Raw genomic sequence first — 16,051 nt, 5'->3', positions numbered from 1 at the left:
TGCTAGAAAAATGTTTTTAGCTAGAAGGTCTGGTCTGTTGGATAGGCACTGCCTTAGTCTGCTAGCAAACAGTTTGGCTCAGTGTCACTTTAATTACGGCAGTTTTCCATGGTATGAAGGGCTGTCTAGACTGTTAAAGAAGAAGCTCCAGGTAGTGGGTCTCAGCACACAAGAACGCGCTGGCAAATGTAATTTCCGAACACTAAATTGTCTGCCTGTGGAAAGCAGAGTAATCCAACTTTGGCCCCGCAATGTGCATATGATTATGAATAACTAGGCCACCAAATACCTTACCAGCTATTTTCCTAAAGTAAATGGGACGCACTGCCATTTGACCACAACAAGGTTAGCCAATCTTTGTCTACCAAGGTTCAGAACAAAATCAGGTCAGTGCTCTTTTGGGGATCAAGACTGGAACAAACGTACTCCACTTATTAAACAGACCTCAAGCCAGCAAGTCTTCAGGGTCCAGGTTAGAAATGGCTGCTAGATAGAGTAACTCATGATGTTTCGGTTGACGAAATACTGTTACATGAAATCTGTACTCTTTCTTAACTGTTGTAGTTTTAGTTGATAACTTCTATACTGAATCTTCTGTAGCATTATGTAAAATAATTGCATTTTAATTTCTACTTTTAATGTTTTATTAATGTTAATATATGCTGCCATTCACCCTTCCACCACGTTTCTTTTACAACCAGGTCCACAAAGGAAATACGTCTTTGACTTTATTGTGTAATCCTTGACAATGTTTTTTTTTCATTATACAATTATCAAAATAAACTAAACTAAACTAAACTAAACTAAACTTCCGATAGCTGATATTCTGTGCCAATATTCAGTATCTTTAAATTTGATCATTTTCATGTCCGAAAATTAAAAAGGAATTACAAGTATTCTGTGTTTCCCCCAGAATTTTATTCTTGACAGGATGGAAAAACCTCTGAAACAGCAACCATGGGAAACTAAAACTCTCCAAAAACCTGGACAATATTAATATTAATAATAGCCTAATAATAATGTGTTAAATTAGTTCAGGGCTAGTTAAGGGCTTCCATAGACAACCAGTGTAATATTGATCAATTCTACAATAAATATGTAATCAAAGAAACTGCATCATATCCAACACTGATATCTCATTTTTAATACAAGACCTGATATATTGGATTAACCCTGGAAGGCATCCCAACAATCCAACCATCAAGCACTAATGTCCACTTTGTTTCAAGCCACTATCACAATCTGTTGTTTCATATTTAGGCAATTAATTTGTTTCTAAAAGCCTATGGTTATTCATTGCAAGTTCTAAAGTCACAATACAGAAATGTTGCACTCATGTTTATGTCATTCATCTGTACTGGATGTACATGTACAGTATATTTGTGGTATAGGATTATGGTGTAATATAATATTTTATCTATCAATTAAAACTCAGATTTGTGTTGCTTTATTAATTTACCACCAAAATTAAACATGAAACAATATAGACCATTCTACTCCATATATTACACATAATAATTATTAACAAATAACATAATTCAGTTCAGTCCACCTCTGATCAAACACTCCAGGAGACTTTGATCTAATCTGAGTCTCCATCCAGCCTTGAATTCCCATGGAAATTAATCTCTTGCATTTTCAAGTTCCAATATGACCATACGATTTTGTAAATAATTCATCTTCATGTAATTTGAATATTTCCAAGTGTGGCACCTCCTTTCCTCCATGTTACAACTACACCAAATGAAGGAAATTCATATACAGCAAGATCACTCCTCCCAGAAGCGTGCCTGTGTTGTCTTTAATGTGAATTGCACACTGATATCGAAAGCCTATTTAGATCAATAGCCTCTCAACTGACTGTCTTGATAGGCACAGACAAATGAGCCAAAAACTAAGCTCACATGGGAACAAATATCCCCATTGGAGGATGACAGTATGTTCCATAACCAGTCTCTGTGAAATGAGCTCTTTTAAAGACTAACAGAGTCACAAATCCTTATTCTGTTGAGTCTGAAAGTTACTTCTAGGTGGGAGCTCGTGGCTCTTTGGTGAGGAACTGCTCGATGTCTCTTTGCAGCTCCTGGTTGCGCCTCTGGGCCTCGTCCCGGCTGCGCTCGGCATTCCTCAGGCAGATCCCCAGAGCGCTCACCTGGCGGCGCTCTGCCTCCAGAGCAGACTGAAGCTCAGCCACTGTGGTGTTCAGCTCCTTGTTCTTCTGCTGCAGACTGCAAGAGGACAGAGGGTTCAGATATGAGAAGAGTTCCCAAAATGCAACTGAATCATCATTCAAATGGAGTTCATCATCATCAAAAGTTCTAAAATAAAAAATATCCAGTCTGTAAAAATGTTAGCACTTTGTCAACCAAGGATGTAAGTTACCTTGCTCTGTGAAAAAGCTCCATAACTTTTTTTTTTTTTAATTTTGTGCTATCAAATCATTTTGTACGAGTAGGTATCACTACAGATTTTTTATCAAAGAGTGTGTCCTCTACGTAATAGTGGAGATAAGGGACTGTATGTAAAGTGTGTGTAGCAAGTCAGTCACTGTGTTTAAGGCAATCCTCTTCATGTTACCTGTATGAAGTAAATCTTCATGGAAAATACAGTTAGCATGTTGTCGATTACAGTACAGTTGAACTCACCTGTCAATGAGCTGTTGTGAGTGCTGCTGGCCGTCTTTCTGTTTTTCAGACCTGTTGTTTGACTGGTGACCTGATCCAACCACTGTCAGGGGCAGGGACTGGACTACACTTGGTTGATCAGACAATGTCTGAGACAGCTGGGAGTCATTGCTGGGTTTAGAGGAACCATCAGCATAAGAAGCTGTGGTGTCACTTCCTCTCCGGGCCGTGGACCTATCCTCCTTGCTGGTCGTCTGAGCACCGCCGAACAGCGAAGACCTCTGGAGGTCCAGGATCTTAAAGATGTCCTCCGAAAACGTCCCGCTCTTCTCCTCCACGGTCTCCTGGATGCGACTCCACCGGTTCACGGCCTCGGCCTTGGCTGCTATCCCAGTGACGGGGCAGTTGAAGCTGGGCAGGGTCTGGGTGCGTTTGCGGGGACTTTCTAGCCAAGAGTCTGACGAAGGTGAGAGGGGCTCTTGGACGTTTTGGGGGCTGCAGTCTCCTCCGTCTGGCCCTGGACTGTCATTGTCGTCTTCCTCCTCTGGAGACTCAGACAGAGAGGTATCACCCATCTGGGGCAAATAGATAGTTGGAGATTAAATTACAGATATGCTTGTTACATAGACGTTTTTAATGCACAGATTGGAATTTTAGTTATACAAACATTTCTCAGAGGCAGAGCTGCTCTGGAGGCAGAAATAATCTCATTGGTTGAGTTGAACCTCAATGGGTCAAAGAACCTCAGTTTTTTGGAGTGCAAGTTAGCTGGTAAACTTGAATGGCAGAGAAGGAATGGTTAAAATGGTTAAAATATAAATAAAAAGTCTAAATGGCAATGATTTATTTTTTTCATTCACTCATGAAAATGCCATTCATGATCTTGGAAGGTCAGCTCAAAGCATTTCCTGGTGTGACACAGCCTGAATGTAATTGTTAGATACTCATACCTCTGCGGACTCCCAGCCTACGAAGCTACGAGGAGCTGTCTTCTTCTTGCTTTCAGCCTTCTTTGCAGGAGGGGAGGGAAGCACGTCTTTAGAGGGAGGAAACAGAGCCTCATGCTGTCTGATCATCACCGTCATCAGCTTCTGGATCTGGGGAGTCGCTGCGTAGGAAAACAGACAAAAAATGTTAACACACAGAGTGTCTTGTTTTCAGGTCATTAAGCAAATCACTTGTGTTGCACATTCACTGTCTTTTAAAAATTCGACAAAGCAGGATCAGTGCTGGTTTCACAGTTGTTAGGGTTAGGGTTATGTCTTTGCTCTTTTCAATGTGATTTTGTCCTGTTCAGCACATTGTAACCTATGTAGTATTAGTAGTGTAGTACCTTTCTAAAAGGCTGTTTCATTGTACTTAATATAGTGTCTAAACACGAGGAGAAGGGAGGTATTCACATGTTAAAAATGCACATAATGACCTCAATGTTAGAAAATTTGTTGTATTTACTCAGCAGTCACTCACCATTTGGATTCCAGGTAATTAACAGATTGTTAAAGTTTTCATACTCCATATAGGAAAACAAGATTGTATATATAACTCGAACTAAATGGACTAAATGTCAGATGCAGCCTTATAATCACAAGGTCATGATATAACACAATCCCTCATTTATCTTTTCAACAACACATCTGCCAGCCCTCAAAGAACTGCAGCTTTGCACAGCACTCTGCTCTTGTTGGGTCACGGTACAACATGAGCGAAGTGTTCTCACCCTTCATCACAGTGATGGGGTCTTCAATCTGAGGCTTGAGCAGGTTGATCCCCATCACTGTAGCCAAGTTCTCCACACTCATCTTATTCACCTTGGAGTTCAGCTGCACCTCAAACAAGAACCTGCAAAACAAAAAGTACGTGATTAGCATGGTCAACCCATACAGTACAGTATGCCTTGGACCTGGTGACTCATCAAAAACAGTTTGGGTTTTTTTTGTTTCGTTTTTTTTTACATTAGGCCACTTGCCATGGTACACATGAACTCTTCTCTGTCCTTAACTTTGTTTCAGTTAATTCAGCTAGATCGATTTTCAGAGAAATTCAAACTCCTTATGCTCTGCACTCTCTGAAATCAAATGATATTGTGCAACAGTGTATCGTTTTGTGATATGTGTGAAATAAGATACATAATGACATTTTTTGTGTCCCTTTAATGCAGTGGTTCCCAGCTCGGGACTTCTGGCTTTCATTGTAGTCATCTAATAGGGACTGATTTAGACCTGGGATGCCAGGTGAATGTAATTATCCACCTGGTCGGATAGAATTCCAGTTGAACAACTGCTTTAATGTTTTTTGTCCCCTGCGCTTTGGGTGCAGTACTCACCGGCAGATATAACTGAGAAGGTTGTAGTTGACTCTGGGAAGAAGAGAGATTTGTTTCTCCAACTTTTCTTGACCCTGAGAAGACACAGGTGCAAGAGATCAAAGGACACACAAATTCAAGGGAATACTCCTACATACACATTAGTGTATGTAGTTGTATGTTGAGCTGTGGGCTCAAATTTTGATCAAATTAAAAACCCCACAATAATTTCATTTGTGCATGTTTAATGATGCTCTGTAGTGATTTTCATGTAATTTGTGCAAAGTATGTGGGACTAGTTAGACTTAATTAGTTTTACAGTTTTTGATAACAGTGGTGGATTTCATAATTAAGTATAGGTACCAGTGTATAAAAGTTTTGTCTTATTTGGGACCTCAGAAAATTACAGTTGTTGATTTTATATGTTTTTTTTTAAGTTTTAAACAGCAGCAGAGCTGGCAGGCCCCTAATTATAGTAAGTATGTAACCATACTGATGTGCTGTTGGGGTCCAGCATGTAGGTGCAGTCCAGGAAGTCTTGGTACTGAGTCCAGGGCACCACTGGCTGAGGCAGCTCCCTCAGGTACAGCTTGAGCAGTGAAGCCACCGTGTGGACATCTGTGTCACTGCGGACAACAACACAGAAAACAACCATTAATCACTCCCTTAAACCCTTAAACCCTTAAAGGGAAAACAGAAAACACAGAACATCTACTGGTTAAAAAAAAAATGAAATTAAATCTGCTATTGGTGGATCATGGTTGCAACTGGCTGATCCATGACAAACCATGACAAAAGAGGTAACCTACATCACAGGTAACCAGGATCAGCCAATAGCAGATTGCAATTGCAATAGCATGCTTTTGACCAGCAGATGTCAGTCCAACCTGAAAAGTAGTCTCAACATAGATGTGATGCAATTTGCCTGATTAAATATTTATTATATAATTGATCAGTACTATATTAGTCTGTGGAAGCCCTTGGCCAGAAATGATTCTAATGCAACATTTTGATCAGATTCTACATACATATTCATGAATATGTTGCTGTTTATTATTATCATAAGTTTTATTTTTGTTATCATGCTGGGTTTCAACAGTTCAATAGTTTTAGTGTCTCATGATCTACATGTTGTCTCGGAGGCTTTTCCACCCTGCCAAGAACTGTTTTGCACTGTCTGCACTGTTTAACCTGAGCACAAGGTATTTTGTTGGTTAGATGTAGAGTAAACATATGGTCTTTTTACATTCTAATATCTCGGTTTTAATCCTAATAGTCAGTGCTCTTTTTTTCTCACAACTCTGGTCACATTAGCTTACAAACATTTTAGGTGTAATGGATGTTTTTTCATCAACAGTGCTCTGTCAGAAGAACGTATTGTGATGTTGAGTAATGCGGGCCTCCTCCCGTGCCTGCCAGAACAGGATGTGGTGTTGCCTTCAGCTCAGAGCGGAGAAGTCTATCAGCCTCTGCACTATCATCCTCTCTTCATCTCTCTCATCTTTCCTTGCACACAGAGAAACCTACATTGTCAGTTGATTGAGGTTAGATCGCTTTTCTTATTGCATAGCAGTGACCCACTTGGGCCAGGCTCTTATATTGGCAGACCAGGTTAAAAGAAGATTTGAAATCAAGGATAGTTTTCAACAGTGTGTGAGATTTGTGACTCTACTGCTCCATGATGATCTTTTTTTGTAAAAAAAAAAAAACCCAACACTTTATATTTTACTTGATCGAGTATTCCTGGTGTGTTTGAACTGCTGGATTAAAAAAAATGCAACACAGTACATTTGAAAAGAAAAATGTTACCTAGTAAAAATTATATCTCATGTACATTTTTCAATATAAAAAAACACAGACAATCGTATCCTTTAAAATATTTACACTGTGTGCAAGTAAAGAGGTTGAGATGGCTGACAACTTAAAACTGAAAAAATATCCAATCCTGAGTTTTACTTGCATGCCAGTAATTATCTTTTCAAATAGTGGATATCTTCCTTCAGAATGGAGCTCTTTGAGTGCAGATGTCCACCATTCTAAAACTATTAGTGTGGTATAGCGGTTCATATGCTCCGACTATGAAAGGATTACACCCACATCTGTATTATATGATATGGGCTTTTGAAGGCGGCTGATACTGATATCTTTGAATTTGACCAATATCATGGCCAAAAATGTTTAAAAAAAAAAATCTAATTTCCCCCAGAATTTCATTCTTGTCAGGGTGGAAAATCCTCTAAACTCTACTATTACTACTACTATTACTAAAATCACTATTACTGCTACAACTACTACTACTACAAGTTGTAAAAGTAACCCTAGTCTGTACATTGGCCATCACAACTTGACTGTATTACCTTGGGAAGGACGGCCTCTCTCCTGCATCAAAGGCGTCTCTGAACTGCTTGACTGTGTTGTCCTGGCCCGGGAGGCGGAAGATGCCCTCCTCATTCAGACCATGCTCTCTGATGTACTCGGCACACTTCTGCACCAGGATTGGCACCATGTGCGGCCCGAAGCGCTGCTCGTATGTTACTGTCTCTAAGAGACCCTTTCCAAACACTGCAGAGAGGCAGAGGGGCAAAAGCTGACATCTGGTGCTAATGATGTAATGATGAGGCCATTTTCAGTGTTTTTTTTTACAAGATCCATTAAGTAATTGTATTATGATGCCCACTCTTGAAACACTGACTGGCTTTGTTTGCACAGTGATTTGTTGGAATGAGGTTATGTTTTTTCACTGAAAGTTATTGTCTGAGCTTTGATATACACACTGCAAGTATGTAACTAAACATGAGATACAGATATATTTTGATACACTTTTTCTGTGGCTGTAAAAGGTGTGTTTACATTAAAAAAGAAAGCTCTTAAAAGTATATTTCCCATCTACAAGCCAACATATAGTATGTGAATAAACCCAAACTTTGGATGTTCAATGACCTGAATCATTTAAATAAGCCCAGTCAAATAGTTGCTGTGTCATGCCTAGTTTCAGTTTCCATTACAGTTTCAGTTAATACCGAACCTCCACTAGTAGGAACGCCGATGACCCTGCGCAGAGCACGGACCCACTCCTCCATGTCACTCTGGGAGTTTGCCATGAACACATAGGGACAGCGCTCTCTGTCTCCAGTAGTACCTGCAAAACACACAACACAGAGTGGATCAGCCCGGAGGACTAACAACACACAGTCACATAGGCATAGAGCTGGGAGTCATAACTTTTTCAACCTGGGTCACTTAAAAACAGATAAGTATTCTTGGATTAGTGGTGTGCTGGTGAAACAAAAACAACATTTAGTGGAAACTTAGAGAAGATTGTGGTTGCTATCCATGTGGGAGCCAAGTGGGAATCTTGATGCAGATAAGCATTTTTGTCACACAGACGGCCATTTTGTGTCCAGAGCCATAGTTAAAAAACACTGGCACAGATTATCTGTTAGAGGATCTGTTTTTCAGCGAGGCATGTAAACATGTGGGTGAAAAAGACATGAAAAAGACAAAGAGATGACATGAAGGACAAAATAGAGGTAGAGAGAAAATTTGGCAAAAAGAGAAAGACATGTAAAGAGGAATACCACTTATTTTAAGAAATTACATAGAAGTTATTTTTAAAGCCAAGGACAGCACAATCAGTATTTTTGCACATGGACAGTGTCCTAAAACCAGAAATCAGGAAACCACAACTTCTTTTTTGTTTCTTGTGACTGCAGGCAGTACTGAATGATCACTAATACAGACCAAACTGTCCTATAAAGAATTGGAATAACTTTTTATTCAAAGCCTAAATTCAGTGTCCTTCAAAATACAGTGCGGCCTCTGTGCTTACGTGGTATGATCTCAAAGAGGTACTTCCCAGGGTCATCTGAGTTCAGAGGGACCTCATTAACTTTACTGAACCTCAGCTGGATGACTCCCTGCAGAGAGAAAGAGACACACACACACAAACACACACACACACTGACATTTTACTTCACATCACAAGAAGACACATAGGACCACTGTCCGAAACATGGGTCCCCAAACTTTTTCTTGTCATGGACCCTCACAAAGATATGCATTCAGTCATGGACCACCATTTGAGGATAATCTGTTATTATGATGAAGATTTTGTTGTTAAATAAGATTTATTAGAGAGCTACATATCTCCTTTAGGCTTTAGGGAGATAACAGTGGACAGAGTTAACTTACTATCAGAATTCTTGCACAGAAATTTCCTGAGGACCCCAGGGAACCATCTCAAAGTTTTCTGGGAACCACTGGTCCAAGACACAGCCTTTTTTTAGCCTTTTCCCTTTATCTCTATGGGTTTTAGCCTTCAGTTTGGCTTTATCTAGGCCTTGGCAGGGAATAAAAATATGAGGAGATCCATACAGCCAATGCCCTCTCAGTGCAGTAACGGCAACATGTATTTTCATAGGAATGAATAGGCCTAACACACTCAAATGGTTCTTTTATTGTGGTGTTAGAAATTTGACATTTTGCATCATAAGGGTCTTTATCAGTCATACAGCTGACTGGGAAAGGCTACACAATACACCTCTTTGTCACTGTATTGACCTTCTATCCATTTAGGGTAGCGCCTCTATTCCTGTTCTTCGAGCACCGTTTATCAAACCGCATGTGTTTTCACTTCCCCTTTCTCCCCTTCTACTCCCACTCCTCTGTCTGTTTTAAGACCAAGAAAGACAGTAGAAATGACTCTTGGACTTTTGTGTCAATCTTGATAATTTGGTGGCACCAGGGTGGCCCAGTGGTTAAGAGGCCGTCCTTAAACCAGAGGAACCAGGCTGGAACCCCAGTGTCCGCCGGCGCCCACCCTGCTTAAGTGTCCCTGAGCGAGACACTGGGTGTAAACTCTTCCCTATACTGCTCCTTTCCTTTCCTCCCTCACTGCCACTCATTTCCAACCAGGAAGTAAATTGGAGGAAATGAGGAGAGGAAAGGAGGAGAATGGATAAGCAAAACGGGACAAAACGTTTCCCATTACCATCACCAAGCTGACTGCAAATACTGATGAAGAGGCCCTATCACACTCAATTAATCCTGCAGCCAATAGCTGGGCTTATTCAACACTGGCATATTTAAAGTGCCATAGGCCCGGCCGGTTTTGTTCCAACGTGGAATATCAAATACACATTATAAATGCATGACATGTACACCTTTTTCTTAGAATTACATATAGGCTAAAGAAATAACTAAAAATAAAGAAGTGATGCATAGACTCAAGGCCAAAGGCAAGGCAACTTTAGTGTCTGCAAATAAAGTTGCTAATGAATATGAGCAATTGTAAAATGTAAAGGATTCTGTAGTTTACCTTTCAACTAGCCAAGTGAAAGTTGAAAGAGAGGTTTTGCAGCTTCTGTATTCTTCCTGGCTGCTTCATGTTCATACGTAGGTTAGCCTAGTTAGGTATGCAGCCAGTAATTAATTGAATTCATGATTGACAACAGCTAGAATGGTGATTACAGGCTTCTCAATCCTCCACTTTCCACTAATCTCATGTGATTTGGTGTCCAGGCATGATGGGTGTGAAATGTTCCTGGAAATGTTTGCAGCAGTGGTTTATAGTGCAGCAAGTGTGTGAAGTTGTTTGTGCTGTTGATGCATAATGGACTTCATTAATGATGAAGACTGAGATTTTGTTTTGCCTATACAAAACCAACAACAATTTTGGATTAGTAAAACCTTTTACTAATCCAAAATTGTTGTTGGTTTTTCTTCATACTTAATATAATGCTAATTGCCTACGATCACATACTGTATGCTAAAGCGTTAGCATGCGCACTGGAACGAGCAATCCACCAGAGACACAGAGATGATTTTGGTGCCAGTCCTCTCATCAGATATTGATGAAGGTGACCAAAGGACTAAACTTCCAAAAAGTCGGAGTAGTCTGTTAATTTTGAGATGTGTGAATTGCTCTGGCAATATGTACACATGTACGGTATGTCATGCCAATAAATGCCAAAGAATTTCATCCAGGTTTTAACACAATAATCATAATCATAATGTCTAAACTGAACTAAACCAGATTCCCTGTGCCCACCTGCACGGTGCTCTCCTTGTCATCTTTGTGGTAGGTCAGAGTGCTTCCTCTCAGGACGAAGTAGCGCTGCTGCCAGTTCTTGACGATGGACCTCTGCTGCTTCTTCAGCCAGCCGGCCCTCAGCGGCCTCTCCATGGACCTGGGGGAGCCCGGCGCGCCCGAGCCTGGGCTTCCCTCGCCGGGCATCACACTCTTGGACCGCGCTGCCAAACACAGCAGGTGGGTAAATGTTAGTGGGGTCACATTAGCAAAGTGCTATGCCATGAACTGAACTGGACATTACCAAAACATCAGCACTGCTCAACTTCCTCTTTTAGTTGATATGAATATGCATCAGTCGCTCGAGGCTGAGGCCTGCAGTGTGTTATTGTTCCCGCAGATGCAGTTTCAGTGTGATTGTGCTCTGCAGTGGCCCTAAAAGGAAACTGCTAGCCACTGTCTGACCTGACCTGCTTCCTGTAGAAGGTGCATGCTCTAAGATTACAGCAGTGATTGTTCCAGACAAACATAGTGACCTACAAATAGACTGGCCATGAAACAATAAGCTGTACTAAATGGGAAAAGGTCACTGTGATGAAGTACAGCGCAGTCTCAACTTGAGCTGAAGACTGGTACAAAAATGACTGTTTCATTCTGTTATGATATCTCTAGAGAATGCCACCATCCATTGATAATGTGTAAACACTTTTGATTTCATGTAGTTCGTTCTGTGACTGGGAGAGAGTGGATGGGGATGGTTTAATGGAGTGATGAAAGAGCAGAGCCAGAGGTGTACGTGGCCCAGTGATGGGGGAGACAGACGCAGACGGTCGGGGCGACACGCACGGCGGTGGGCCTGGAGAGATGGTGGGATTACGATTGAGCGCAGTCGCTCAGTTGTTCTTAAATTCACCGTGGCCTGTTAGGCAAGATGAGAGGGGAGAAGAGAAGAAGAAGGGCCCATGCTGCGTAAACAGGAAGCTGCCACATCATCGCCGGAGGGCCGGCGACACTTTGAAGGTCTCCACCTAGAAGTTCGACAGGCTCTTTGGTCTAATTTTAATAGCGTCGCCCTCCCCTGATTAGTGGAAAGTTAAAGCGCTGTTGAGGAACCGCGGGCCCACACACAGAGGTGGATGTGACACCACACCCACGCCAGACCAACACAGAGCTTTAAACTGGCCTCAGATTCTCCACAGCAGCTCAAACACACTTTCTACATCTACCACCAACTGGAATTTACGTCAAGTGCAACACTTTTACGTAAAGTTGGACAATGTCGCATCAGTAAGGGCAGATTGACATTCAGAGTTTTGCACCAAATGTATGGGGGCATTGTTCACTTTGATGTAGAGGGCTGCCTTATTTATTTATGTATGTGTATTTTGGGTTTTGTTTCTATATACTGTAATAATGTGTAGTAATCCAATCCTGGATGAAATAATATTAGAAAGTTTTATTAACAAGTTAGTTTTAACCTGCATGGAGAAGCAAATTATTGACTCAGGTAAGTTGTCATCCAAAGAAAAGCATATTAAATTGACTTCTACACTGTCACATTGACTTGTCTATGACTGTCTAACTTCTGACTGTCATAGTATTGTCCTGTGTGGCAAACCCCACCCATCTGCTACTTGAACTATTTTAAAAGCCAACACTGTAGTGCACAACAGTGCAAACACTATTTGACTCAGGTCTGTGGGAAAATGTGTAATAGATTTCAAGTTTATGCAGAAAGGATTGACACTGGGCATAATGCAAATGTCACCATGGAGCCATGGCATCTAAAAATGGAAAAAGTAGTCATAGTCACTAGAGAGGTTCATGCTGTCTGCAAGGCACACACACACACACACACACACACACACACACACACACACACACACACACACATTACACATTCAGAGCTGTACCACATCTGTGGCATTTCATCAGTTTCCTGTTAAAAGCCTGCGTCACACCAGTTCCAAGGTATAAAATTGCCTTGGTGCACAAAACATGTCTACTGTGAAGGACGGGATTCTGCTTACTCTGCTGAAGAATCATAAGAGCAACACTAGCTTTCAGGAAGAGAAGCATTCATACTGAAACTAAGAAGAGTAATTCAATAGGCATAGGTATGCAATGGGCATGGAGCACATGGTGTGAATTCACTGTAGGCAGCTGCTTCCTGACACAATGCTGAGCAAACACACTGATTGCTAAAATGAGGAGTATGAGTGTAAAATGATACGTGTCATAAATAATAGCAGGACTAGTGCTGAACATTTCCAGTCGCTGCTCGGGTGCAACCCTCATTTATCACAATGTTGCAATGGCTGTGAGGAGACAGCATGTTGCTGCACTGATTCCACTTGTGCAAACACAGGTGAGCACACTATTACAGTAACAGTCTAAACCACTATACTCTGAAATAGACATGATTGCACATATCTAGTTGTGCATGCACACACACATACCTGTGCGCGTGCACACACACACACACACGCACACACACACACACACACACACACACACAGTCAGCTTCATATCCCACCCACTTTTGAGTGATTTGAGAAATAAAGAGCAAAACACTTTAATGTTTTAACTTTAGGTTTTAAATAGAAAAGATTCACTCTATATCGGATGTGATGTGGTGGTAAACACAAAATGGTGGCTGAACTGCTCTGGTTGATGATCACCACACCAATATTTTCACAAAATGATTAATTTCTGTCTTATTTTCTTTAAAAGAACCTATTTTCATGCAATTTACACAAATGTGATGGTGCTTAAAATTCAGGCACATCATGCATTCATATCCAAAAGATCAATATCAGCTTGAAAAGGAGGATAAACTCAATATGACAAATGAAAAATGAGTTTAGGCAGTTTTGCCCTGTCATTATCTGCTGTGTGGGTGCTGTGGCTTTAATCCTTGTACTCCCTCTGCTTGTAATGTTGCCAATCTAGGAATTTAAACTTATTCTGCTGTTGCACAAATCCCTCTGGATGACAGCATCAGCCAAACACCCAAAATGTAAAGCAGAAATGTGAAGTGTGAAAGCACAACATCCCTGCTGCTGAGAGTGAGTGAGTGCAGCAGATCCTCTGGCTTACCTATCCTAGCTGTCTCGGCCTTGAAGGTGCTGAAGTCCCAGTTGCGAGGTAGTTTGAGAGACATTGTCCTTGCTTCATAGGACAGGTCAGTGTTTCATTTCACGCGTACACACACACACACACACACACACACACGCACACACGCATACCGATCGCATGCACACACTAGAGATATCGCAGATCCTCTCCAGGCTGTCACACACTACTAGAACCTGTCTCTATCACACTTCCTACTTCCTGTGTGTTAATCTTTCTTCTTCTTCTTTTTTTTTTTTTTCTTTTTTTTCAGCCCTTCACAACACGTCCCCTCATGTTGCCTCTACTTCCATGTGCGTACTTGTTCAGCCCTTCTGATGGAGCATTGCATAAAAGGCTCCCGGGCTGATTCACGTAAAGGTGTAGCCTCCGGGGCTTTATGTAGCGATGAGTTTTCGGATGAGAAATGTTCAACTTGTCTCACAGAAACCACTGGTCTCTCTTTTCAATCTCTCTCGCCAGGAAGTGGTTTTCATCACTGGGTTGGCTCCTTCAATAAGCAGAAGCATGTTGCTTCAGAGCACAGATAAGACATATAAGGCTGCAGTATGGAGTTCATATTCAGCATATGCATGTGTATTCTATGTAGTCAAAGTATCATCTAATGACCTCAGAACCAAAGTTGAAGTGTTGCTGGTTCAATCCCATGTTGATATGGTTCAACACTGTCAAAGTGAAGCAATGGCACCTAACCCTCATGTATAAGAACAAGTATTAAAAACAGTACAGCATAAGAGACAGTTGGCTGCTATATGTCACAGTGGATGCATCTGTCCTATAAATATGAACCATACATATAAAGTCAGCCAGGAAATTCATTTCAATGTGCATTTCAGATTACAAAATGGGGAAGAAGAATGAGGGGGAAGAGACCAGTCACACACAGCAAAAGCACATCATCTTTTTTTTTTCTTTTCGTTTAATTTTCATAGAACCAAGGCAAAGCACATTTTCAGCATCAAAGAGTACAGTTTTCCTTCTCTAAGACAAATGTACAACTGAACACAAACCTAACCATCGCACAACTGAGCAAGAGAACAATCCACTGAAATCATACGCGACATCGGCTGTATAAGAAGAATCTATAACCACAAAACAAAACGTCCACAAAAGGGGGGCAGCCTACTGTATGCGGGACGGTCCCGTTGCACAACTCCCATATACATTCCATAGAAAGGCCTTGCTGGGCGGGATTCGCAATAGCAAAAGTGGCATTGTGTTGTGTTTTTTCTGGGTGCCAGGTGAGTAAAAGATCAGTTTTACAGTTCACTGATGGCGATGAGTTTGTCCCTTACACTCTGAGTAGATCTTCCCAACCTGGAGGGGGAATGGAATGTATCAAACAGCAGTGGCATAAAGGACCAAAGCCTTTCTGCTGAAGTGCAGCAGACCACCGGAGCTTCAGCTCTCTCTAGTGGCCGTCTATTAACACAGACTGAGAAGTGGCAGTACTGGAGCTGCAGTGGGGGGGGAAACCATCACATGCTGAACCACTGACAAACACCGGGGGGAGACTGGGGACTTTCTCGTCTACTCGGAGGAGACGACGCGTTGCTCGGACTCACACTGCGACAGAGAGCACACAGCTTGACACAGAGAACAGCTTCTAACCAGGGAAGAGCCTAGAAGACACCCGACTGCACTAAGATCACAGCAAGAAGAGAGAGAATTAGCGAGATAATGCTTTTTCTGCCATCTCAACACTCTTTCCTATATGGCATGGATAATACTTTAAATATTCTTGTAAATTAGTCTAACCAAAAATACTAAAGAACACTCAACATATTTCTGAACATCTTATTAAATGTACATTATAATAACTCTTGAAAATATTCGATTAATGTACAGTAAATAAAGTGTAAAGTAATAATTTAAGAAGAACCACGATAGGCGTAAAACTGGTTGGATATCAAACACATACAAAGTCAAACCAAAGAGACTCAGTGAATGGCAGGATGATAA

The 16,051-nt window shown here is 41.3% G+C and overlaps 1 protein-coding gene across 1 annotated transcript; it reads right to left on the bottom strand.

Moving 5' to 3' along the window:
* Positions 1-524: 524 nt before the first annotated feature.
* Positions 525-14,457, bottom strand: arhgap25 (Rho GTPase activating protein 25). Its single transcript, XM_071536890.1, has 11 exons — positions 14,054-14,457; positions 10,976-11,178; positions 8,756-8,843; positions 7,952-8,065; positions 7,284-7,488; positions 5,420-5,552; positions 4,948-5,021; positions 4,342-4,463; positions 3,575-3,732; positions 2,646-3,199; positions 525-2,228 (listed from the first exon to the last, which is right to left on the bottom strand). Exons 1-11 carry the CDS (start codon positions 14,115-14,117, stop codon positions 2,027-2,029), a joined length of 1,917 nt encoding a protein of 638 aa, XP_071392991.1. The 5' UTR covers positions 14,118-14,457; the 3' UTR covers positions 525-2,026.
* Between the last annotated feature and the right edge of the window lie 1,594 nt (positions 14,458-16,051).

Source organism: Centroberyx affinis, unplaced genomic scaffold (assembly GCF_046629955.1).
Source record: "Centroberyx affinis isolate AG114_WGS23_722 - 3 ecotype Tasmania unplaced genomic scaffold, CSIRO-AGI_Caff_v1 ptg002955l_1, whole genome shotgun sequence".
NCBI classification, from domain to species: Eukaryota; Metazoa; Chordata; class Actinopteri; order Beryciformes; family Berycidae; genus Centroberyx; species Centroberyx affinis.
This window is presented reverse-complemented; position numbering and strand designations above follow the sequence as displayed.

What these genes read in the sequence shown, in the direction of transcription:
- arhgap25 (XM_071536890.1), bottom strand. Translation starts at nt 14,117, where the DNA reads ATGTCTCTCAAACTACCTCGCAACTGGGACTTCAGCACCTTCAAGGCC. An exon ending in ACAAGGAGAGCACCGTGCAG is followed by an intron (nt 8,844 to 10,975) that starts GTGGGCACAGGG and finishes TTCTCTCTGCAG; the next exon opens with GGAGTCATCCAGCTGAGGTT. An exon ending in CTTCTCAGTTATATCTGCCG is followed by an intron (nt 4,464 to 4,947) that starts GTGAGTACTGCA and finishes TTTGTTTTGCAG; the next exon opens with GTTCTTGTTTGAGGTGCAGC.